Source organism: Amblyomma mixtum, chromosome 5 (genome assembly GCF_055824585.1).
Source record: "Amblyomma mixtum isolate Tamu chromosome 5, ASM5582458v1, whole genome shotgun sequence".
NCBI classification, from domain to species: Eukaryota; Metazoa; Arthropoda; class Arachnida; order Ixodida; family Ixodidae; genus Amblyomma; species Amblyomma mixtum.
In genome coordinates this window covers 90,115,285-90,142,073 of record NC_143016.1, presented here as the reverse complement: position 1 = coordinate 90,142,073, position 26,789 = coordinate 90,115,285, and the positions used below count along the sequence as shown (strand labels likewise).

Below are 26,789 nucleotides of genomic sequence, written 5' to 3'. Positions count from 1 at the left end.
ACTGGCATGGGTCCAGGCTGATGGCAGCGTCCCAGCTTGCCAGTGGTTATTAAAGAGCTCCATGAGTTCCTGGAGGGAGACTTCGTCCAGATTGAGTAGTGCCTTGTACTACGTTATACCATCCGGCCCCGGCGCCGTAGAGCGGCGGGTACTAAAGAGTGCTCGGCGGACTTAGTTTAAGGTGATGTCAGTATCAAGTTCTGAGTTAGGTGGAGGTAGATTGGGTGGATGTATTGACTGAAGGGATGTGGGTATATAAGTGTCCCGTTGTTGGTCAATTACGTCGGTGCCCTTTTGGTGCTCTAGTTGTATTAGACGTTGTGTGTTTACTTGTGTCTGAGATTTAGTGGTTGTTGGATCTAAAAGAGCGCGTAGGAGGGACCAGGTGCATTTAGTGCTTAATGTACACTTGAGGTCGTTACAAAAGCTTGCCCAATTTGTGCGGGCTAGCGTGTTCACGTATTCTTCTGCCTCGCGAATGAGAGCGGCTATGCGGAGTCTCAATTTACGATTGTGTCGCTGGTGACGCCAGCGCTTGAAAAGTCCCTGTCGGGCCTCCCATAGATGAGCCAGATGCGGATCAACCTGCGGTGCCGTAGGGGTATTTTTAACGCGTTTGCTGTTCGCCTGGATGGCCTCCACCAGACGGTCTGTCCAGTCAGTGACAGTACGGGGTTCTGTAGAATCAGCTGCCAAGTATGAGCGCAATTTATCCCAGTCAGTGAGAAGCTGCGAACAAGGGTTGAAAATCTTGGAATCATAAGCAATAATAATGGAGACTGTAAAGTGGTCACTCCCAAGGCTGTCTTGGAGCACCGTGTGAGATTTATTGATTATGTTCGTTGTGGCCCATGTGATACCAGGTGTGGTGTCGCGGGTGACACTTGTGCCAGTGCTAGTGGGTATGGTTGCGTTTGTGATCAGGCCAAGGTTGTAATCAGCCATTGCGGTAGAAATGACGTTACCTTTGGGGGTATCCGAAGTGTATCCCTAGTGCGTGTGACGTGCATTAAAATGACGCCTGAATCACGCTTATAGGCACGTGGGGTGATGCGAAAGAGATGTAGGCTGTATGCGTTAGCGCTGACAACGGTGAGCGAACTCTCGCGATCAACCATTAACTGCCACCTGCCAGGGTGGCAGGGTGTTGGGGACTTTGATGTAGATGTGAAGATAAACAAACAGGAATTCCTTACCACTAATGTGGGAGAACATCCCATTCCTCTCGCTCGTAACGCCTCCCACAGCTGTGACAACCTCGCGAAATACTTGCATAGACCTCTTCTTTGTGAACCAGGCATTGGTGCAGCAAGTCGAGCATATATATATTTATCTATTTCTTCGACCACAAAGCTTCCTTCATGACAATCAAGAACTGTTAGCGGAGTGTTTCTTGAGGAAGGAATATGTGTGAAAAATAACAAGTTGTCTTTAATTGTACACCGCGTTCTTGCTCGAATTATTTGCCTCAATTTATCTAAAAGCTGAAACAGCTGGTGTGCTGCGCTCAAATTTCGCATTAGGAAGTAATGTAATCGCCGGCAATTTTTTGTTTGTTATTCCGGATTGGAGGTAAGAGATGCTGTTCAACCTCATTATTTTATGACATGCCAAACGCAGACGCGCCCCTGCATGTATTTTTATTCTTTCTTACGTTGGATTTTTTTTTTCGTTTTTGTGGACAGGAAATGACGCAGGAACTGGCGAAAACAACCCCGCGATGGATAGGCCAATCACCGAGGAGGAAGTAAGGGCAGCCATAGGGGAAGCAAAAAAGAATACGGCAGCTGGAAAGGACAAAATAAATAACGCTACCATTAGAAACATGGGAGACACGGCCATCGCCGAGCTTACGAAGTACCTAAACGCTATCTGGGAAAAAGGAATCGTGCCAGCGGAATGGAAACATGCAGAGGTAATTATGATACCCAAGCCGGGAAAAAGACTTCAAATTGAAAACCTAAGACCAATCTCCCTAACCTCCTGTCTAGGGAAGATATACGAGAGGGTGATTAATGAAAGGATCACAAACTACATGGAGGACAAGGGATATTACCCTAATGCCATGTTTGGCTTCAGAAGGGGACTCTCCACGCAAGACGTACTCCTACAATTAAAGGAGGATGTCCTCACTGAAATACCAAGAAGCGGCGAACACATAGTGCTAGCACTCGACATAAAGGGAGCCTTCGATAACGTGGGACATGCGGCCATCATGGAAGGTCTCAATAACATAAACTGTGGAAGCAGAGCCTTCCGTTATGTCAAAGCCTTCCTCACGGAACGAACAGCTACGATAGGCATCGGAGATACAAGATCGGAGAGCTTCACGGTGCCAAACAAGGGTACCCCGCAAGGCTCAGTAATATCACCGCTACTATTCAACATAGCGATGATAGGACTCACGAAAGTACTGGACGAAATAGAAAACATCAGCTACGCAATGTATGCAGATGACATAACAATATGGACAACCACAGGCTCCCTAGCAACTAAACAAGAGCGGCTACAAAAAGCGATCGACCATACTGAACAATACGCCAGGGCCAGAGGATTATCGTGCTCAGCAGAAAAATCAGAATACGTAAGAATCAAAAAAGGTACACGAAGATACGACTCCCAAATCATCCTGAAACTCGGAAACGAGACAATACCTGAGAAAACGGAAGTCAGGGTACTTGGAATGTGGCTGCAAAACACAGGCCGATGTAGCAAAACCATTGCCTCTATTAAGAATACAACAGAGCAAGTCGCCAGAATCGTGCGAAGAATCAGCAGTAGAAAGAAGGGGATGAGAGAACAGGACACCCTAAGACTCATTGACAGCCTCGTCACGAGCAGGGTTACGTACAGCCTCCCCTACCACGAACTAAACAAGCAAGAGACTCTACAAATCGACACCATACTACGCAAAGCGTACAAAACGGCGCTCAAACTTCCAATGTCCACACCAACCGAAAAACTAATGGCCCTGGGAGTATCAAACACCTTCGACGAACTACGAGAAGCGCAACGTAGTGCGCAATTAGATAGACTCACTCAAACCAGAACGGGAAGACACCTACTGGAGAAATTACGGCTACCTCTAGGCACACAAAGAGACAAGGAACAGATTAATAATGAAGACAGAAACAACATCCGGGTAAGACCAATACCACGACATATGGATCCGAATTTACATCATGAAAGACGACAAGCCAGAGTCCGAGCACTCACCAGGGAACTAAGCGACAATCCCAACGTAGTCTACACGGACGCAGCAAAGTACCGATACCAACGCAAAACAATCGCCGTTGTAACAGACGAAGGAGGGCAAGAAATAACCAGCGCAATGATAAACAACCCAAACATAGAAGCAGCTGAAGAAGCCGCCATTGCTCTGGCAATATCGCACGGCAACGCAACAGGACACAACCTCACTATAGTGACGGACTCCAAACAAGCATGTAGAAACTACACAAGAGGCAGGATCGACAGCATCGCCAATCATATTCTACACACGACGAGAAGACACAAAAACACTAAACATAGTATAGTGTGGGTTCCGGGACATGAGGGAATGAGGGGCAACGTGGCAGCAGACGAGTTAGCTCGAGGATACGTCAACCGAGCAGACTCAGCACTTTGCACCACAGGCACCTTTGACCCAGTTACCCCCACGTACTCAGATATACTCGATCATTACAGGGGTCAGCGGAAACGCTACCCAGCCCCGCACAAAAGGCTCACCAAAGAGGAGGCGGTAGACTGGCGCAGACTACAAACCGGTACCTACCCACACCTTCACAAACTACACAAGATTTACCCTACACAGTATGCAGACGAATGTCCGTGGTGTCAGGGTAAACCTACACTAGAACATATCACATGGACCTGCCCTAAGGCAGACTTAGAGCCAAGAATAAACCCGAGTGTGATGCAGTGGGAGCACTTGCTGGCCAGCGAGGACGAGGAAGCGCAACGATTCCTAGTGCGCAGAGCCAAGATGGCAGCAGTCAAGTGCGGCATCCTGGACCAAGGATCGACCACGGCGCCCAGTGACCCGTAAGGGTCACGAACACCAATTTATTGACAATAAAGTTTTTTCCATCCATCCATCGGTGAACACGGAACTGCGCGTAAGGGAAAGGATAAAAGAGGGAGTGAAAGAATAAAAGAAGAAAGAGCTGTCGCAGTGGTGGTCTCTGGAATAATTTCGACTACCTTGGGATCATTAACCTGCACTGACATCGCACAGCACACGGGCGCCTTTTGTGTTTCGTCTCCATCGGAACGCGGCCGCCACCGTCGGGTTCGGACCCGGGTATTCCGGCTAAGTAGACGAACACCTTAACCACTGAGCCACCGCGGCAGGTAAATATGTCGCTTAAATGTTTCAATTCAAAAGTTGCGCAGTGCATCATCTTACTGTGGGCTTGTTGCCATGCCAGATGTCCTTTTAGGCTTCTTAACTGGCGAAATCGAGATCCATTCTTTAAACAACTTTTTCCTATTGCGCTCTATGTGGCGCTGATGAAATAAGACAGAGCAAAAGACTGATGCACTAATCTTTTTTTTTTCTCGTTGGCAAATTTATAAACGTTAGAATTCTTATTCTACTGTACACTCTGTGGCGCTGATGAAATAAGCTAAAGCAAAAGCCTGTTTCACCTAAGATTTTTGTCTCGTTAGCAACGTTAGCAACCTTACCTTTGCGCACTCTGTGGCGTTCGTGAAATGACAGCAAAATCCTGAGGCAACATTTTTTTTTTTTTTCGTTATTAGGACCCACAGCAAACCACCGAATGAAAATTTGCTACGAAGGAGGCGGTTTAAGCCTCTACGGGCACCGTTTCCGGCCGTGAATATGGAAGCATATACTACGTCCCCATGTGCTCACGCCACACCGCGATAGTATATGAAAAGGGACCATGAGTACACATTTCAGCTAGCCAGTCGACAGGATGTGCTGATAAGTTCACACATCATCAAATACCGAAGGCAGCGCTCAATTCTCTCTCTACGACCGCGGCGGCAGCGTTTCGATGGAGGCGAAACGCCAAGGGCACCCGTGTGCTGTGCGATGTCAGTGAACGTTAAAGATCCCCAGGTAGTCGAAATTATTCCGGAGCCCTCCACTATGGCACCTCTTCCTTCCTTTCTTGTTGTTGTTGTTGTTGCTACTGCAGGAAGGATGAAAAGGAAAGTGCACGGACCTGCCTACTGGCTCGGGCTGAGCCACACTCGCTGCCACGTGTAGACAGGAGAGAGTATAAAGAGGCGAGGAGAAAGATGGCAACAAAAGACGCGCGTGGTAACAACCGCGTCAACCGAAGCGACGACGCCGGCTGCAACTTCTCTCAGTCCCTCCTTTATCCCTTCCCTTACGGCGCGGATCGGGTGTCCACTGATATAGGTGAGACAGATACTGCACCATTTCCTTTCCTTCTAAAAAAAAAAAAACAATTTTCAATTTTTTTATATTCTCAACTCAAATTTTTTGTATGTGGGCACCAATGCCACGTACATGAAAGCAAGATTGAGGTGTCCACTGACCCAGGGAGCCAGTTGTGCGCCTTCCGTTTTATCAAAATCAACGAACTGTGCTACGTTGGCAACGCCAACGCCAATGAACCCATCTGAAGAGCCTGAAGTGCTTCCTGGGGCTGTGAATGTTGTATGAGCCGTATATATCTACCTGCAATGACGTATTTGCTTCATGTTCGAATTTTGTGTGCACTCGCCTGTTTGCGTATTTTCTTCGCATTCTAAACTTTTATTGTACCCCCCTATGTAATGCCCACACGGGCCTTTAGGGTAACTGAATAAATTAATGCCGGTTTGTTTTGTTTGATTCGATTTTTGAGGAAAGGAAATGGCGCAGTAATTGTCACATCTCGGTGGACACCCGGACAGCACCGTAAGGGAAGAGATAAAGGGGGGGAGTGAAAGAAGAGAGGAAGAAAGAAAGAGGAGATTGAGCATTTTCTTTCTAAGCACCGTTTTACAGGCGCTATTACGGGCGAGCTATAGCGCCAGTACAGCTGCGTATAAGCTTTTCGGATGGCAGGATGCGAGAAACGTTAGCTAAGCTCGGCCAGGGACGCCGGAATGGTGTCACATATTTCATAGCGTATATATTATATTTCATAGCGTAGCTTTATGTTAGGCTTCCTTGACGTAAATAGCTTCGCCTTCAGCGCCGCAGTGCGCCGTAATCGAAAACTAACACTTTCTCCAGTTGACGAACGAGAATCTTCTGCACGTCAGCCAGGTGTGGGGGCTCTCAGATAAGACACAGGGATACTCATGGATGTAATATAAATTCAGTATGGTCGTGCAATCCCTGGGTCGTGATCTATCGGGGTGCATTGTCCATTTTTCATTTCATTTAGTGGTACAGTCGGGGACAAAAGTCTCCGGACCACGTGTTCCTCTAACGAAGCCCATAGCTTTGCTATTAGCCAGCGGCTGGAGACCACACTTGTGGAGGTTAAAGTTAAATTTTTGTTCTTTCATCTCCACAAGTGCGGTCTCCAGCCGCTGCCTGATAGTAGAGCTATAAGCTTCGTTTGAGAAACACGTGGTCTGGAGACTTTTGTCCCCGACTGTACGTCAGCGTGACGGCAGCATCAGACAAGTTCACCAAGCGGCCACTCACAGAAATTACAAGGTAACTGGTCCCCATGTCGACAACAGCGATCACCACACTAGCCGCGCACATTAGATCACTCCTGGTTTCGATTACAGGAAATGGTGGGGCCCGTTCGCCTCCCGCGTGCGCTTGACATCCGCTGCTGCGTCACCGAAGGACAGTGACCAATGCCAGAGGACAAAATGGATCCGAAATGGCAAATGTATAATGGCTTCTTATTGAATACGACCAATGGTGGTCTTTGCCCCTGTAGATTTTGAAATTGAAGCCATGAAGGCCATATAGGCAGCAAAAAAAGGTTAAAAAGCCTCTAAGTCTCTTCTTTCAGGGATCTAAGGTCCTTCTTTGTGCTGAGGCGCCGTGCCGCCAGCATCGCACTCTCCAACACCAAAGAGATGAGAAAGTTTGAGAGTTCAGCTGTTCCTGAAAAGTCTTATCTACCGTAATACGAAAGCCATTTTGCATTCATAAATATGGATTGATAAGTTAATTTCCTTTCAAGAACATCCCTGTCATCGGCCCTCTTATGGGCCCATTCGTGCCGCTTGCAGATGGGCTTTAATAATTTAATCTCTAGTGCCTGCTAGTCCGTCATGGTCTGGGCTCTCACTTCGTGCTCGGCATCGAACTCGCGTACCGATAATAACGAAGCGGACGAATGCAGTTTTGCTTTGCGCCAGCCTATTCTAGCAGCAACTGCAATGAAACTTTCTAAGCTGCGCGTTTATGTAAGCATTTAAAGCACTGTCACCTTAAGGGTTATGGCCTCAGTTCCCTACAAACAATTCGGACAGCAGTATCTTTTAAAAAATAGATCTAAGGCAGCGTGTGAGCAAGCGTAATGTCCGAAAAAGAATCACTGCCGGCTGTTATATACTCAAAAGTTGGAGTGCGACGAAATCAAAGGAGCAAGGTCATTCAGTCCCTTCAGTACGATAGAATAACTTCAGGCTTTATATGCTCACCGATGACGTAGTCGTACTGCTGCCGCAACTCTCCAAGCTCGTAGTCTGAGAGCACGGGTAGGTCAGTGAAGGGCATGTGCACCACCAGGTTGACCATTGCGAAGAGCAGGCCGAGCGCACTTTGGGGTGCCGCTCCCCGGCCCCACAGGGCGCGTGTGATCACGTCCAAGTCGCCGATCATGCCGCTGTCTTTGCAGGTGGCTCAAAAAACGGCGCCCATATCAAGCTACGGCATTTAAATCTAGGTCCAACGTCGAGGAGGAGAACGTTTACTGACTATAGTGCGTCCTCGAAGAGAAAAAGAGTAAAGTTGTTTCACAAGTTGAAAAAGTTTGCGGTGCCGGCTGGCAGGTGCATCTCTGTGCCCAGCACCGTGCGTCAGTGCCGGCAGCTGATGCCGAAACAGATGTGCCTGGAATAGTAGTGTACGTACTAAATGTCGCACCGTTGCTGCGGTCAGAATGCCTCAGAGATGCTAGCTGCGATCACAGGGATACAGTAAAATGTACTATAGTATTCTAGTTCACTATACTAGAAGTGTCGCGTAAACCATAGCCGCTAGTTCGTTGACTACAAGTACGGTTCAAGGAAACATGTGACTTCCTGTTAGAAGCGAAGTGTTCTTTGAACAGCTAAACCTGAAGGCAGCCTCAACTTTACAGGAGCGCATGCCTAAAGGGTTGAATGAATCCTCATCCTCAGTCGCACATAGATTCGTTGGACACGACCACGCGTCCTTTCCTTACAGTCTGGGGGCTTTAAACCCGCACATCGTAGCTCCATTCAACTTCTTTATGTTCTGTCTTTTTTTAGTTTTTATTTTAGAGGATGATTATTCACGTAGGACACGTTTGGAGACGGGCACCGGTCAAGGACTACGCCGGCTTCACTCCTTCATAATGGTCCCACCCGCGGCAGAGTAGACCGATCTCACCAGGAGTTTAATTTGGTCATCGCTACCTTGTAGGGTCACGGTAGTTATGGCCGAAGTAGACTGCCGCCGAGTATGTTGTAGACCTGGACGGACGCAAAATGCCAACTATACGGCTGCAAGCTCCAGTATTGTGGGTGCGATTTTCGGCACGCTTGCTATAAAGGCATAATTTTGGTTCGCAACTTGCTAATTAAAGGAAATCATGTACACTTCTTTTATGCAGGAACCGGAGAAGGCTCCTTCTGGTATTGTTGTCGGTCAGCCTCTAGGAGAAACCTCCTCCTTTATCGCTGATAGTCCCACTTCCTGTACAATTCGTGTCCTTGAAGCCCTTGTCCCTGCACAAGTCCACAGCAGGTGACGAACATCCGCCTCTGCAGCCGGTGTGCAACACCTCGGGCAAGTGGCGAGTGCTACGTCTTCTTCAGAGCCCCATTGGCACGTGGCCGAGGGGGTAAGGGCCTCCCCATCCCTTATCCTTCAAAGGCATAGCTCCTCCAATTTCGTTAGGCTATGAGGGAGGGGAAGAGCACGGGAGAATGAGGGCAGGTGTACTTTTCCTTAAAGAGGATTCCAAGATGGGGAGAGCGGAGCTGGCGTCAAAAGGAAGCCTGGTGGGAGAGGCATTAGCGCTTCGAACTTGGTATTTAATATTGTCTACTTTTCTCTGCTCAGCGTTCTCAGCATCATCTTCTGTCCAGTCCATCTGGATATCTATCTTTGTTTTCTTGTTGAGTGCATGGATCTCCTGCGATACACATAATGTCTTTGGCAGTCTTTTCAGTAGTTTTATGGAGGCCAAAGAGTCAGTATAGATAAGGGCTTCTGTTATAGGCTCTATTTAGTATCGTCGCGGATTGCATAAAGGATGGTCTGATACGTACTCATGATGCACAGTCTTTGTCAAAAGTAACCAGGCTTTATGGTTTACTTCTAGCTCGTACAGTGGAGCCCTTACAACTTCCCTAAAGCTGAAATTGTCGTTAAATTGAAGGACTGGAGGTTTTCTTACCTTCCAACCCATTTTGATCTCTAGGAAAGCCACAAGGGCTCCATTATACGAGCTAGAACCAAACCATGAAGCCTGGTTACTTTTGACAAAGACGATACGTTTAGCTCTCTGTGTGTCGGACTAGTGGCTGCTGTTTCTATAATCTACGCGTTCGTATATGCAATGCATGTTCCTGGACATACATCAACCGGAGGTCGAGTTCTCGGCTTCTCTTTACGACGAAGTTTTGTCGTCTTGTATATCGTAACAGTCGTGAATTCCCATGGAAGGGGATCAGCCATTGTATATAGGTGTTTCCACTGTCGTCGCATTGTACAAGCTCATCCTTTAATGCTATTCGCGACTGTCTTTATAGACAAACTGAAAAATATAGCGGGAAAAATGTGTTCATCCAATAAAGGGAAGCGAGTGCGATATATTGAGTCTATATTTATCCGGGAGCTGAGAATAATCGTACCGTTATACAGTGTTATACTTGCTTTTATGATGCGCGAAAATTGCAGCCGCTTACTCTCAGGGTGCGACAAGAAATCAGCGCTGGCTGATTTCTAAAAACTACCAATGATCGGACACAATGATCGAACACTAGATCGAACGCAACAATATGAATGCCTGGCCAGATTCGTGTCTTATGAGAAGCGTATAATCTGTATCACGGTTCATGTTGGAGGTCCTCCAATTTGACAAGTTGGCTTCCACTCTTTGTTGGGCTCACGGTAGAGTGGCCGTATGAGGCGGCTGTGCCCGAGTCGACACCTTTGCAGTTTGCACAGACGTGAGCAGGCTTGTCTAGGGAGCATCGGAGCGGTGTGCTGCAGTGCAGATAAAGATCTAAACGCTGCTGATTTGTTGAAGGCCTGCCTCTTGGTGCCTTTATCTTTCGTACAGACATGCACGTATCTGTGTGCAAACCAAAAACACAACTTTCACAAGCACTGCTTGTGAAAACCGCTGCCTTCTTTAAAATTTCGTATCTTTTGCTCTACACAGCACTCTGCACCGCACATCTCCAATGCACTAGACAAGTTTTCTCACTTCTGTGCATAAAAATTTAGTTCTTCATCTTTTTGCTATGCGGAATAAGGCATGCGGGCGGGACGACGACACTGTGAATCAGGGAGAACTAGGCTAATACAGGTATCGCTATAATCTAGGAAAAGTTGACATTTGTAGGCTACCACTCCCCTTGACATATCATTGAGGGGGTGATGAGTGCCAGCGTGAAGCCGCACTCAGAAATAATGATGCTTAGTATATAGCAGGCGCCAATGGGTTGCAAATATTCGGGCTCAGTTTTCATGTCCGACCTAACTTCGGCTTAGTGCACACGAGCTTCAAACGCCGTGGGCTAAATGCCGAGCAGAAAATTCGCCATTATCGTCGTTCGAATATGCCTGATGTCTTGCGCTAGTGCGGCACCTCCAAGGTACCCATGCTTGTCAAAGCTTTAGGGGATGAAACATGGCCTTGCACTGCCTTTTGTTTGTGTTAATTTTTTTTTTACTACGACAACTACGAGTGCTGCTTCTGCCGCTCAAAACTCCATGTCCTGCCCTATATGTGGGCGCTCACTGCAAGTGTAGGATTAGATACGCACGCAAGCCCTACTAATCAAACCACTCCCTAAAAACATGCACCCCTTACACCATGAGGGTAGAAGACAAGCACGAGCAAAAGCCTTACATAATTAAATGCAGACAGTGCGCTGGAACTCTTTATGTAGATGCGGCAGAATAGAAACATACGAATGCATTTGCAATTGTGGCTGTGAACGAGAATGGTGACCACATCGTCTCGGCAACAATCAAAACGAAATCCTCTGAAACGGCAGAAGAGGCGGCTATAGCCCTCGCCCTAGCGCATACCCAAGAGAGCATCATCCTCAGCGACTCCGAAATGGGTATCAATAATTTCGCAAAAGGCCGAATTACAAACACCTCCCTTAAAATCCTTAACGCAACCAAATTCTCACCAAATTATTCCGAACTGATATGGGTCCCGGCCCATTCGGGGAATCCGGGGAACGAGGCAGCCCACAATAAAGCCCGAGGTTTCGTCGACCGGGCAGTGAATGAGTCTGGCTCCCTGAATTTCACGAAGGACTCCATGATCACATATCATGATCTCACCAATCATTTTAAACTAGAGAGGAGAATTTTCCTCCCTCCGGACAAAATACTTACTAAAGAACAAGAGGTTACGTGGCGTCGTCTACAGACGAGATCGATACGCACCCCATCACTCCTCGCGCACATTTATTCAGATCTTTACAACCCAAACTGTAAACACTGTGGCCGACTTGCCACCTACGATCACATCCTGTGGGACTGCAAAATAGAGCCACCTCCGGGTGATCTAGTTACAGCTCCTTGTCTCGAGCGGTGGGAGACCGTGCTGGCTAGCTCTGACCCCAGAACGCAAGTTTTGGCTTTGGCGGTGGAGTGGGCTGACAAAGTCGTCGAGGGCTGTGTACTCTCGACCACTTAACGCGACCTCTTACCAAGCTCTTTCCGGCGAATTAATTGTTTTACAATCAATCAAGCACAATCGCATACGTTGAGCTTGGTATCACAATCGCTTGAGCACAATCGCATACGTTTTCTCTTTATCCCTTTACTTTCCATCGGCTGGCATTCAGTTGCCCACCAAGTATGCGGCAGTTACAGCGGCCGACATTCTTTTTCGTCTGGTTAAATAAACCACCACGCTTTAGTGGTTTCCACTGTCCATTGCGAGTGGTCACATGGCCAATATTTCCTGAAGCGTTGCGTTACCTATAACGGGAGAGGAGGTGAAATCAAACGTGAAAGGCTTAACTATTCCGAAAAAAAAAAATCCCCAACCGAACGTTTCATTCCATACCGGGGCACCGCCGTGGCGCTCGCCAGACTCGTGGTCTTGGGGTCCCTTGTTCGATCCCAGCTACCTGTCGATCAATCACGCTGCTCCTTGTCATTCGCCTAAAAGTCTTCGTGACGCAAGTACATGGAAGAGAATATTGCTTGAACCATTCAGAGAATACATTCATGCCAGGGCGGCCACGCACGCAGAGAGAAAGACAACCAGGTATTTTGAATTGCACTGCACCCGCTGTTCAATTTCCTACGCTGCTTCCCGTTATGTATAAGTACATCTCTATGACGAGTAGCGACAGACTAGTGCCAGGCGGTTGGATGCAGCGTCTGCAGAATGATGGCTGCTAACGTCTGCGCATGTGTTGATTTGCTGCTGGGGGGATTGTTCCTGCACTAAACATCAATTGTCCAGTAGCCGTCCTGTGTCTCCATCTTAATCTGACCCTTTCCCGCTGGTTTATTTATAGAGACTGCTGCCTGTTTCGAGGTGAGAGGGAATAAACTTCATGCTGCTTATAGGCAATTAATGGTGCATATGCACTGCCGTGGAACATCACTTCGCTGCTGTTTAGTTGACGCCATAGAGCGCTTTTAGGCTGCTTAACGTTCAAAATGGCTGCCAAGCAAACTTGGTTGAAATCTGTCCCTGCACTAAGAAGCTGCATTCGTACAAACGTTTCCCCAGCTACGAGCGCACGCAGTTACGTTTCGCTATGCACCCAGCGTGAGCGACAAAGTACTAGTGAGGGCTGCTCCAAATATTACAACGCTAACGACAGCGGTCCACGGCAGATACACAGCACACGCTTGCTCGTCAGCAAAGCGCGCTGCCAAGGCTTCGGAGTGAAGCTTCTAAAACTTACCAGCGAGAAAAATCGTCATCACGACTTTCTTCCAACACAGGGAGACCGGGAAGTATTTGCTTTTGACTCAGATTCTGGGACAGGATCGCAGCTCCATCCCGTGACACAGGTTATTGTACACAGTTAGCAAGGTTTATGGAGTCAAACTCATTATCGAAGTTCTCAAGGACAGTTACATTAACTTTTCTTTAAAGATCTGTGTTTTCCAGAGATTTTCTGAAGAGCGGAATTGTGTTAAGATCTGCAGCTAAACGCAATAATTAGCTAAGACAAAGCTCGCACATTCAAGGATATCTGTGGTGGACGCTAGTGTTGTTATCAAAGCACCGCAGTAGATGAACGACCGCAACGACAGTTTTTTGTCATGATAACTATGGAACTTATGTTCTCTGCACTTAAGGTATTTAGTGTCGGTTAGCCATGGATTGTTGTAGCAGATGTACTAGAGAGAGAGAGACTTTAATGAATACAGGAGAGGTCCACCTGGTTATTAGCCTAGCATATGCTACTCCACCTGCCTACTTTCCGTCCTCTGGACGCGGACTAGATTAGAGGAAACTCAAATTCGCAAACCAGATTGCAGAAGAGCAAGAAAAAAACATTTGTTAGTTGGTCTCGTGCGAGCACCTATATCCATGATCGTCGTCCCGGAGGGTTCAAGTCCTGGCGTCTTGGTCAGTTGCGTTTAATCTGTTAAAGTTGTCGCTAGAGTCAGCCGCACGAGTTTGACGGCAGGGAGAGATTTGCTACTCCTGATTTTAGAAATCAACATTTGAATCTTAACAATCTCTTTAAATAAGCAGAGTTATGATCGAGGACCTACTTCAAGCCCGAGAGAAGTTTTAACGCGGGGCATCCCGTGAGCTGTCAACGGACGCGTTTTCAAAGTAGCGTAAGCGTGGAACCAACGTCCTGAGCATCGCCACGGCAGCGACTTAAACAGTGGCGAGGTCTTCCTTAGCTCTGCGGGAGAACGGGTTCGCCGACCAGCAGATTTGACGAGGCGGTCCCTTCGTTGCGTGGCCACTCGGGCCTAATTACATCGTTAGGGGAAGAAGCAATCTCCCCCGTGCGGAGCGGTACTTCTAGTTGACCCTGGTTAACGGCCAATACAACCAGGGCCTGCTTCTCATGGTATACTGATTTTCTTTCCACCACCAACGGCAAAGCAGGGAAATGGTTAAAGAATCGACGTTGCTGCCGGGGCCGCGGCGAGAGGGAAACGGTGCGTTGGGCGGCTTCCCCAAGACAGATAGCCCTTGGACATTGACGGCGTACAAATTCCCCGGCTAGGGATCTCGGGATCTCCGACTGCATTTAAGCAGCTGGACTACGTGTGTGGTAGCATGCAACGTACTTCGGCACATGCTTGCTCCTAGTCTCTTCTCTGGCTAGGGATGTCGGACGATGTTTAAGCAGCTGGACTGCATGTGTACAATTAACGTACCTCTCACGTGCTTACTCTTCTCACGTGCTGTCACGTGCAGAACTTGACTGTTCAGCTCCCTCTGGGTCTCGCTACTCAGTCTTGTGCCACATCATTCCCGATCCAAACCAGTCAACGAACGTGGGCTACAACAGCAGGGACAATCATGGTCCTCTGGTGAATGACTTGCATGGTAATACTACTGCATTTGTAACGGATTGTGAAAGACGTGTGACTGGGATGCAGAATAGGAGGCAGAATGCGCGTAGAAGTCAACGGGAAGGAATCAGACCAGGCATCCACACTTTATGAAGTTTCAGGAATTAAAAAAAAACTGGCGAAAAAACATTGTGCGAAAACAGTTCATAATTCATTCAAGAGACGTAACACAGGTTGTGGTCCATGAAACGGAAATTTGATTTCGGTAGTGCTGACCCGCACCTTACTAGAGCACATTGATGGAATGTTATACAGATCACTAATTGCTGTCGCTATCCAGCATCTATTTGCCTCATCGTCATGTCCATGTCCATCGCACTACAGCTATATCAGCAAGGACTGAACGCCTCACACTATGCACTTGCTACACAGAACGAAAAACAAGTTTCCGCCAAGCAGTGTCAACAATAATTTCGACCACAATGGCAGGACACTGAAAAAAAGGCCAACATAAAGTTGGTTACGGACCTACACAAAATCTACCGCGAAAAATCTGCATCAACCCGCAAATAGATGCAATGTTAACATAAAAAGTTTCAGAATGCTGAAGAGTGCAGCATGTTGAAAGGTCTAAAATAACGTACATATATTCAGCACACGCACTAACGCACGCAATGGTTTCAAATGTTCAGCTGTCTTATGCAAACATCCTTACAACAAATTGCGATTGTCCACCGACACCTATTGATGGTCCGTAAAAACGTACGGCTTATTTTCTCTGTCTCTGCGAGTGTGGAACACGGGAGTCCCATTAAAACAGACCCACTCAGCGCGCTTGGGACGTGCGGGGTGTATTCGCTAGCGAAGGCCACAACTATGGACTCTTCGCGACGACCGGGTCAAACCTCGATCTGGTCTTTGCACGTCAACTATGTGCCCTTAACCAAAGGCTCTCGGTTCCAAGCACTCGCTGTGGGGGTGTTTCTCCCGCACTCGCAGACACAGATACGGCCCAGGATTTATGCGAGCGTGCACGCCGGCGGTGTGTGGGCGCACTCGAACGCCGCGGCGAACTCGGGCATGTTGAGTAGGGGCAGCAAGCAGGAGACCCGTGCAGGCACGACCGATTGCTGGCCAGCCGAGTCCGACTTGTCGTCCGGCATTGTGGGTAGGTCGTGGTGATGCGGTGTGCACGACAGCAGGCACAGGCGCCGGAAGAAGGTGCGCTGAGCCTCCCGCCAGTAGGTGTTCCAGTTGGACGACCTCCGCTCTTCGGCCGCGTACGAGGCGCTGAGGACGTCGTACGCGGTGCGTGCCCCCTGCAGCCAGAAGAAGTACTCGGGCGCCTGGTTGTCGGGAGGTCGCTCCAGGCTGACGTTCATCGCTCGCCGCGCTAGAGAGTCCACGCACTGATCGTACCGGAGGAAAGCCACCTGCGCAGTCCAAGGGCCGCGCAAATATATATACTTCCAAATGTACCACCCCCTTTGCCAAAAGTAACCGAGCAACAAATTTTTTCTCCTCAACCGCATAACGGAGCCTTCAAGGCACCCCTAAAGGCCGAAAGGTGTCAGAACACGAGGGCAAGGGCTCATCATACATTACACAGAATCAGGGCTTAAGGGCTGCCATGTGTGCTTCGCTACGAGGCCAAGAAACGAACCACCTGTGCCGGGTCACTTTTGGCAAAGACTACCTGCATGAAGCCACAGAGCTTTAAAAGAGAGTTGCTTTCCAAAACAAGCTCGCCTTCCGGAAATCTTGATACTTCACTTCCATACCTGCAGTCTCTTGCATGCGTCTACGATCACCTCGCAGAAAACACGCTCAACGCACAGGCCACGCAGCTGCTTTGATTAACAAACGCGTATTTATAGACGAACGTCACAAACTAAGCAAGTCGACATATTTTCTAAAGCCAGGAATTTATTTAACGGCTACATTTTCACCTCTATTTGTTCGCAGATTTTTTTTCATCCGTCCGTCCGGTGCCCGCCTGCAAAAGCAAATGACTACCCCCTACTAGGGTACTGTCACTGCCGCATGCAGACAGAAGGAAGTTAAAAGAAATAGATGCGAAAGAAAAAATTGAGAGTAAGCGCATCGCTGCCGCCATGGCCGGCCAAGCCACATGATGGCTGCAGCAGCAGTCACACCCAATACCCTTTGTCAGGGCTACTTGCTCATGTCAGTTTGACATTTGCGCGAAAACAAAAGCGTAGCTATGATATGGAGCTAATTTTGTACGCAGCGAAGCATAAAGGAGAATCGAAAACATGTATTTATGTAAAAGACACATTAAGAGTGATAAAATTGATCCGCTTATGAATGCCCATTAACTTCACGTTATAACAAAGACTCCTTGGTGGCGCTGCAGTTTTTTATGCTTCTGGAACGCGCGCAATGCCTTTCTTTGTTATGCATCCTTTGTTCCGCTCGAACACACGTTCGTAGGCACATTCGCAAGTGCTCTCGTCCGCGCTCGAATGTGCTTATAGTGTCCGCATAATTTTTGTGTACTTTTTTGGCTCTTCGCGTGCATAAAGTAAATGATATAAAACTGGAGCGGACAATTAAGCTCCGCCTACAGGGTATGACGCGATAGCGTTAATATGTGCGCGCTTATGCATGCGGAATTGGTCATCCTCTACTTTACATTCATAGATCCCTGGATGACCTCATACCACTCCTGGCACAGTGGTGCAGCGGTTAAGCTATGCGCCATTGCCCACCGACGGCAACTGCTGCCTCCGGTGATGCCTGTGAGACCAAGGTCGTTCACACTGAGCAACCTCTCGAGACCAATCATTACATGTACTATCACCGGTCACTATGGGCAGTTTGCTCACAATCCTGTGGGCAGGTTGTGATGACGTCACAAGGTCGCGTCCCCTAGATGGCCCACCTGCCACCTAGGGGCAGGGTGGACACGTATGCCACCCCACCCAGGCCAATTTTTCGCGCACAATGCAGACAACGACGCCGACGACGCCGGATTTTTTGCAGAAAGGGAGCATTAACGCTGTCGACTTCCAAGACAAATGCTTGCGCCGAGACACCAATAACAGGCTATGTTTCTAAGGAGACATGTCGTACACGCTACGTCATATCTGGCTGCTTACAAGTGCACAAAGTGTTTTAGTGACAACCCTCCTTGGGATGTTCGTTGTGTATTCATGGCATTAAATCATTTAACAGCACGCATATGTTCCTGCAGTATGGTAATCTATACTAGGATACAACTCAAGGCAGCGGCGGCGAATACACCTCAAAGGAGGCCCTCCAGCCAATGGCGTCGACCGTTTGGCATGACGTCGCGGGTAATCCCATTTCACGGAGGCACTTGCCAGTCACCTGTGATTTCACGCTATACTCGTGGACAAACTTTCACGGCAATGCAGCACAGTTTAGACAGGAAAGGGAAGGAGACGGTACTTTGTCCTCGTGCCGTGGGGAGCGGGTTCCTCATCACTGGCGACCCCGCCCCCCAGGCTCAAACATCCTCTGCCACCCTTCCGTACACCCCACCCCTAACAGCCTCCACCCCACGGCATGGTGACAAAGGGCAATTTCCTTTTTTTTCATACTTAGCCTGTGCTGCATCGCAACCACGACGTCATCAGAACCGGTCGACGGCATTGGCTTGAGGGCCTCCTTTGAGGAGCATTCGCCGCTGCCTTCTTGACTTGTATTCGGCTGTAAGTGTAGCACATACTAGTTGCTTAGCAGTAAATTTGCGAGTTTCACGAATATTATTACCCTTCTGCATGCATCAAAAGTTTCCGGCTCCCACACCCCTGTATTCCTACCTCGAGGCTACAGAGTACAAGACCATGCTCAAGCGCGACCCTCACCTGTTCTTGACTCGTCCACAGTCCCGGCACGTTGCTGGGGACCACAGCTCGGAGCAGCTCTCGCGCCATAAGCATGCCCAAGGTTCCTAGGGCGAACTCGAGTGGTACGCCCTCTTCGTACAAGAGTGGCTCACGTCGCACAGCCCTTGGCACTTTTAGCGAGTTAGAGGAAACGTCGTACACCACGCGGCTCTCGAAGAAGTCGTCGCTCTCTTGTCCCTCTGTGCCGGCGAGTTGGCGTGGTGGGTCCTGCAGAAGGCCAATCTGGCGCGCCTCTCTCAGTTCCATGTAGAGTCCCGGAAAAAGGCTTAATGCTGATGACGTAGTCAGGTTCGGCACTCCACTCTCGTCAGTCGCGCTGGCGTTGAACGAAGCGGCATCAAAGCTCTGAATGGATATGCTGCCGAGCATTACCTTGGCGTTCCGCCTGAAGAGGTCGCCCATCCAGACGGAGCCCTCAGCATCCAGCACTACTGAAGACAGTACGCGTTCGAAGATTGCTCTTGCCACTTTCTCGTGCGCTCCCACAAACGCGGACGTCATCAGGTCCCTGGCACCGCTCAGTGCACTCCAGGTAGCACGCAGGCACGTCCTGGCGGGGCCATCTGGACCGTTAGATCGACGGCGGCGCAGGTAGTCGAAGCGCATCGCCTCCATTAGTACCTGGATGTAAATGTAGGCTACGCCGTGGTCCTTGTGGCTTCCCAAGTAGTTCAGTACCTGTGCGATGGCGTCCACGTTGTCTACGAGTACTCTGGAATGCCTTTCCAGACGGCTCCCGGTCGGAAGAACGGCATTAAGGGCCTCCAGCCACTGCTGGCTACTGACGTGCTTGCACAACGTACCAAAAACCGAGACGTTGTAGTTCTGCTGGTTCACCGGCGCCACTAGCAATGGATGGACGAAGCGGTCTTTCTCCACGATGTCATTGGCGCTGAGAGAAAGCACTTGGCCGCCGTGCTTCTTCAGTAGCGTCGCGGAGACGCCGCTCACGAGACTCTTCAGGTAGACGAGCAGCTCGGCCGTCGAATTCTCGCAGCACTTGTACGCCATCGAGCGGCCGCGCCCAATACGAAGCCTGGTGGTAACGTTGGAGATGCGCACAAGTCGTATGTTGAGCAGCGTGTGAACGCCTTTCGCCAGCGACAGACTGACCATGTGTTTGATGACTTCAGGAAAGGTAGAGAGGGCGAGCAGGTCCTGGTATCGGCTAAAAGGCCTCAGCATGTCGGAGAGCTGCAACCCACGCGCGCTGAGAAACCGGTGGCATAGCTGGTAGAACTGCGCCATGTTGAACAAGCGAGGCGACACGCGATGGTGCTCGTCCACATCGTTCAGGCTGCTGTTGAGGTCCCGCAAGAGGTCCCACGCCGCTGTTTCCAAGAACCCGCCATCGGAGCGTCTCAGCCAGCGGCGGCAAACGTGGCCGTAGAAGTCGTGGCACGGGTCGATGGACACGTCGATGAGGCGCTCCAGATCCCGCAGGGCGCGCTTGCAACTCAGCGTGGAACAAGCGTCCAGGTGAGGCGCAGAGTCGGTGCGGAACAGCAGGAAGAGCAGCACGCTTCCGGCGGAGATGACCACGCACAGGAACGCGAGCAGGTATAGCGCCACGAGATGCCAGTGGTGCTCGATGAGTGACGCTGTCGCATGGGAGATCTCGCGGATGGTGGTGCCCCCGACTGCACACAGGCGACGCATTTTTCGAGGCGTTGAAGGGAGCCCAGAGCATAGCATTGTGAGCTGTTTCCATTTTTCAGTATACAAAGCGCGCGATTAATAATGATCCAAGGATGCAAAACATGTCCGGTTGCTTTACGCTTGTCTGCTTCTGTTGACGCTCGTTTCTTTGTTCGAACACTTGTTTGCTGGTTTACCGACTCGTTTGCTTGCTTGTGTGTTTCCACTTCAAAAGCTTCGTTGCTAACATACCTACACGTCTGCTTTAGAAATATCTGTAGAGCAACCGCCTAATTTTCAGACTGACGCGAAACAGCAAGCGCTGTCTGAGTCCTGTGCGGGTGTCCTCACAACACTTGATACGCGACCATCGTAGCTTGCTAGCTCCATTAACTAAGGCACGAAGATAGTTTGAATGTACAGGTGGCTTCCATAAGCATGGTGCTGGCATGCATAACGATGCCACGTTTGTTGAAGCAGCTTATGCGCCAACAGCTTTTCCTCGACGCCGTTGCAACCGACAAAGCGAGAATAGTATAGAAGCTCACACCAGCCCCTCACTTCTAACCTTCCGCCAACTCCAAGCAGTTGTTCACTTGCTTGTAGTCACCTACTAAGCTGTCCCCATGATCATCAAGACAGGACCGCCATCTACAGACAGCAAAATAACCAAACTAAATTGCGATTGCTTCGTCTGTGCTGACCCACACACATGTCGAAAGGGGGCGCAACTAGACCGAAACTTGGCATGTGCCCAAATTACATGAGCAGCTCACTCGCAATGACTGCATATTTTGTGAAGCTTTACGAGTTCACAGTTTCTCTGATGTATAGAAAGACGGGTTTCGTGACATCAAATATGCTTGCTGCGAACAGCAACAAACTACATCGTATACGAGGCTACGTTGGTGTGCTCGAGAATAATGGTATACGGAAAACTTATACTCACATCTAACTGAAGACTTGCGCCGGGTACAATCGGATTGCATGCCGTCCGAACCCTGCGCATGAATGGCGGCTAAAGTTGCACGATTGCACACGAAGCATCGCATGCGCAAGAGAGGGCAACATGGAAGCCATGAAAATTCCACACAGAACATGAATAATGTGGCGTAATTGTCTGAATATTAAAGCATGTAATAGGATATTGGTGGACTTTACATATTACAGACCAATTTCGCTTAGATGAAGATTCGCTTTCTCTGCAACCTCGCGTGCGAAAGCACATGCAGGCCCCTGGAATGGATGCCGAAATGTATCCGTGAAAGCAATGTGTCCGCGTTGAGACAAAAATTACGAAGACGCTTTCAATAACTCTACGATAACATGGATACATCTAGCTCCCTTAGCTCTTTCATTTTACTCAGTCCATACAGGGTTACCAGCAGTTTCCTTCTACATGTTCCATCAAACCCACATGAAAATCAAAAAAAAATTCAGGGGGCACTTCGTTGACCTAAAGTGCGGTGAGGCGAAAGCCTTTAGCGCTGTGTTGCTGCTTGTGTCACTGATGTGTAGTTAAGATGTTAATTAAGTACACAATTGTTTGTGAATCATAAGTGCTGGAGACACTGGAGGGCGTTTTGGAGACATCCGTCTCATTCGACGCCTTTCTGCAAACACTCTCCAGCGTCCTAAACAAGGAGAACTACACATGCGTTGGCAGGATGTAGCGCAGCCATTAGCACGCTCGGCTGCGGACCGGGAGAATGGTGGTTCGAATCCCATCGTGCTCAAAAATTTTTTTCCTGGTCTGACTAGAAAAGCGTGACACCTCTGCTGACAACCTTCTGCTGACAACCTTCTGTCAACAACGATGAGGCATTAAAGGCTTTCGCCTTAATAGTGCTGAAAGCGGACGTTTCGCATTGCGTACGGTGTGCCCAGAAAGGTCAAACAATTTCGCGAGCACACGGAACACACACGCTTGCGAGACTGTGAAAATGAGCCGCATGTCTGTGAGAGGAAGGAGGAACTCGAGGAAATGTTGGGTACATGGAGGAGGCATTTAAGGTATCAGGTTTAATATAACGATCATTTTCCGATTCCATTCAATTGGTTTTTCCCGCTCTGTGATCGGCTTAAGAGACGCCACGCCCACTACTATTGTCGGGCTCGAGTTAATAACAATGAGCGAACACGGGGCATGAAGTGCACTGACTTGGTGCACTTTCGTAGACTGAACAGCCTTATATGAACCTGCCGAGCACCAGGCCTGGTAATCGCGTCCAGCGGTTTAAAAAGGGCAGGACGTAAAAGAAGCTGCGCTTACATGCTCTCTATGACTGTTGTGGATATTTTTCAAAATTAATTACTGTCAGAATAGTATAGCGCCTGTAACAACGCAACTACACTCTCGGCATGCATGGTACCGAAGCGCCTCCGCAGCTCACCGCGGGTGAGTCAGTGGCCGCTTGAGGTGACACGAGTTGCCCCGCAGGCGAGATGTCGTCGGTGATCTTGAAGGGCTCTTCCTGGGCGCTCATCGGAGAGGCTAACTCCGCTGGGGCTCCGTCCTTATGCACCAGGCCCTGAAATCGCACTTAGTGCACTTAGTTCAGGAAGGCGCGGCGTGAAGGAAGCGACACCGAGATCCACTTTCACAGCGACATCTGTTAGAGCTTTGGTTTAGCCATACAGGGCTGCATTCTACAGTGGCATCTACGGCGTCAGCCGCAAGACCTTAATTACTGAGTGAATTAATTTAATTTACTCCACTATATTTAAATACATTTAATTAAATGGTTGCTGGACAGATGGCAATGCGGTAAGAAGAATATCCCCCTCGACGTTTAGGAGTCAGGAGGGAAGGGTAGGTTGTGCGACAGGACAGACAGAAGGTGAGAGGTTGAGAGGACGGAATTAACCTGTACAGTTAAACCAAGGTTAAAAGTTTTCGCTGATTAATGCGCTAATATGGTGCAAAGTTTGTTTGTTTTTTGTCATACTGCTCTAATGCTTTTTCAAAGTTTATTAGTATTAGTAGTACTCGCCGTCATAAAAGAGTCTTTCAATACCCTCTGTCTTGATCGTAAATTCCACCCCTACCTTCACACTGGTATTTCTGTGCTGGCGGCTCACATCCTTCGACAACGCTCTTGTCACACCAGCACGGCTTCATCTGTACAAATTCCGTCGGATTCCTTCATATAGCCCGACTGTCCTGCCCCTTATGCCAACCTCTCCCACTGTTTATTCCTTTGCTCGATTGCTCTGCAAATCTGGTTTATTTACCACCCCTCCCACATTGTCGGGACGTGGCTAGACTAGCCAGGAGCTGAAAGTCAAGACGAATAGCGCCTGCTCGCGTAGCAGGCCATCGACGTCTTAGGCGCCCGAGTGTTGTGCACGACAAAGTATCATACTAAAACTTCTAAATTCATTACTGCCAGTAGACTAAATTTCTGTCACAATGCTATTACGCTCTCGGCATGCAGTGTACCGAAGCACCACCGAAGCTCACCGTGGGCTTGTCAGTAGCCACTGGAGAGGACACAGTTTGCCCCGCGGGCGACACCTGATCGTCGGTGGTCTTGGAGGGCTCCTGAAAGCTCGTCGGAGATATCACCGCCGCAGGTGCTCCGTTCTGGCGCACGAGGTCCTGAAATTGCAATTAGCGATTCAGGAAATGTGCGACATAAAATAAGCGACACCGAGATGCACTTTTACGGCGAAAGCTGTTAGAGTTTCGGTATAGCCATATAGCGCTGCATTCTACGGTGCATGGTAACTATAGCGTCAGTCGTTGAGACTTGATTAATGAGTGAATTGATTCCATTTAACCTACTATAGTTAATTCAATTATTGACCGCCATGACAGGTGGCAAAGTGCCAAGAAGGAAATCCCCCTCCTCGTTTAGGTGCCAGGAGGGGAGGGAATGTTGCACAACAGGGCAGAAAGAGAAGGGTAGACGGTGGGATTAACCTAAACGGTTAAATCAAAGCTGACAACTTTCGCCGATTAATGCGCTAATCCGTTTGTCACAAAATTCGTCGCACATTTGGGAATCCGGCGAGGCGCGAAAGGAATCACGCCCGCCTGCACCGTAGGCGGTCCGGAGAAACGTGCAGAAAAGCACTCATTGTCGACGCAGCGTAACATCCAACTCACTGAGTGATTCCCTCTCGAATTCGCTCGCGCGCGGCGGCCCCGAGTCGGAAAGGAGTGACTCGAATACTCTAGAAGCCTTTCCATGTGAATAAGAAAGGCTAAAAATAAGCCTTTCTTATTCACATGGAAAGGCAATCGTGTGTGAGCAAACCAAATGTTTATTTGTGTACTGAAGATTTGAAGTTCCTGTATCGGGAAGTGCCGTCACGCATGCGATTCGAATGTTGATCTTTTTTTTTTTGCTCCTGATTGTCACTTATGAATAAAGTCAGTTGATGTCTAGCGCCTGTGATGTCTTCGTCTACCCTTGTCCCTGTTTTTAGCGCTACTACTATCTCCTCTCAAGTAAGGGTACGTCACAATGCTGTTACGCTCTCGGCATGCAGTGTATCGAAGCACCGCCGCAGCTCACCGTGGGTGAGTCAGTAACCACTGGCGGTGACACGACTTGCGAGAGGTCGTCGGTGATCTTGGAGGGCTCCTCCTGAGAGCTCATCAGAGGCGCCACCATCGCAGCAACTGTGTTCTGAGGCTCCGACTTCAGCGCAGCCAAAGGGGCGACCACCGAATCGTTGGCCCCCGATTTTGAGGCCGCCGAAGTGGTGGCTGCCGAAGGGCACGTGCTCACGCTGGCCGGCGCACCAGCCTCAGCGCCCGGCGCCTCTGCCGGCTTGCCTAGCTCAGACATCTCACCGTCATCCGGTAGAGACCGCTGCTCAGCCGGCGACATCGGCGACAGTGGTGAACATGGTGACAGCGGCGTCGACGGCGATAGCATCCCTTCGGCGGCAGCGGTCTTGGTGACCGCCTCGCCTGGCGAGAGCGCGGTGGCAGCGGTATTGTGAGCTGACGACGGATGTTTTGCACCCAGACGGCCTGCGTGCGTGCGGCCGCCCTTGGACCTGCTCCGCTTGTAGGAAGAGCGCTTGCCGCCGCTCCGCGTGGGTGGGTCGGCCGACTTGCCACTGCCGATATTCGGCGCCGGTGCCACGTCGGGTACGGGGACTGCAGTTCAAAGCGAGTGCATAAGATGAGAAGGCTCCCATGTAACAATGAGTGGGCTATGAGGTCAGCGCAACTGGGGTTCCGATGAGAGCAGCCAATGTCGGGCGAAAGTCGGTATTGCAAGTCGGTTAACCCTTCCAATACCGATATTGGATCAATACAGGCTCAAAAGGGGCAAGCCAAATGTGACCTTGACATGAGCACTAACTTGAACAAGGGGAGGAAAGACAACCTCAATCCGCTAGCTGGTGTTCCGAAGAAAGTCCTTTTGTCGAAACACCAGACAGTGAACTGAACCTTTCCAGCTGCCCCCTGTTCGAGTTAGTGCTTTCAGGAATCACCTTCTCTGCTTTCTATCGACCGCAGATTCCTTTCAGAGATGTCACGAAGCGGATGTGTCCTCGGAGCAGTGCAGTGCCCTGCGGTGCTTACCGGTCGCGTCATCGGGACTCGTGACCACGTTGGAGGTGGTCGAATGCGCACGGGAGGCCGACCGCGACAGCGACCGCTTCTTCTTCGATGTCCCCGTACGACTCCTAGCAGACAACCCAGTCGTCTCGCTCGTGGAAGGTACCACGGCCTCCTTGTCCGGGATTTGGTCGCTCGGCTGCATGGGAGGCGGCAGCAAGGCAGCCTTTGGCGAGCGAGGATGGGGCCCAAGCAGGCTCGATTCGATCGGTCAGTGAAGGCTGCAGTGGAACAGTGCGTCTTCTTGGGCGTGTCGCACGAGACTCTGGCCCGAGACTGCGCGATGCTGTGCACGGGGCGGATCTTCTTCTTCACCTCAGTAAACATGGCACATACCCACGCGGGGGGATTGGCCAAGGCACGGTGGTGAATGCCAAGGAAGTATATGTGCGAGAAAAAAGAATACTAAGTAGAATAATGGGCTGAATGAAACTAGAAAAATATATTAATTGTTGAAAACTCTAAATAAATTACACAAATTAGAAATAACAGGAATAAAATAAAATACACTCTTTGGACTTGAGGCGGAATTTTATATGGAGTTAACAGGGTAAGCGACCATTTGCAATATAACCTAGAAGGTAACTGGTAGAGACAGAGGGAGTCCTAACCTCGAAAGAAGGGCCTCCAAATACTGTTTTCTCTGAAATGTGAACCGCCGGCAAGAGAGGAGAAAATGGTCTATTGTTTCAACTTCTACACAGGAGTTTCAAAGGTTTGCCGTAGCGAACCCGCCTTTGCATAAGTACACATTGAAGTGGGAAATTCTGCATCGCAAAAGCGTCATGGACACTTCATACAGCCTTGACTTACACGATCGGAT

The 26,789-nt window shown here is 49.4% G+C and overlaps 1 protein-coding gene across 1 annotated transcript; it reads right to left on the bottom strand.

Annotated features, from left to right (window-relative positions):
• Nucleotides 1-15,867: 15,867 nt before the first annotated feature.
• On the bottom strand, nt 15,868-26,111 carry LOC149342986 (uncharacterized). Its single transcript, XM_089546859.1, has 7 exons — nt 25,931-26,111; nt 24,906-25,498; nt 23,846-23,983; nt 22,776-22,913; nt 21,332-21,383; nt 18,703-20,384; nt 15,868-16,281 (listed from the first exon to the last, which is right to left on the bottom strand). The coding sequence occupies exons 1-7, from the start codon at nt 26,109-26,111 to the stop codon at nt 15,868-15,870; spliced, it is 3,198 nt and encodes a 1,065-aa protein (XP_089402985.1).
• Nucleotides 26,112-26,789: the final 678 nt, after the last annotated feature.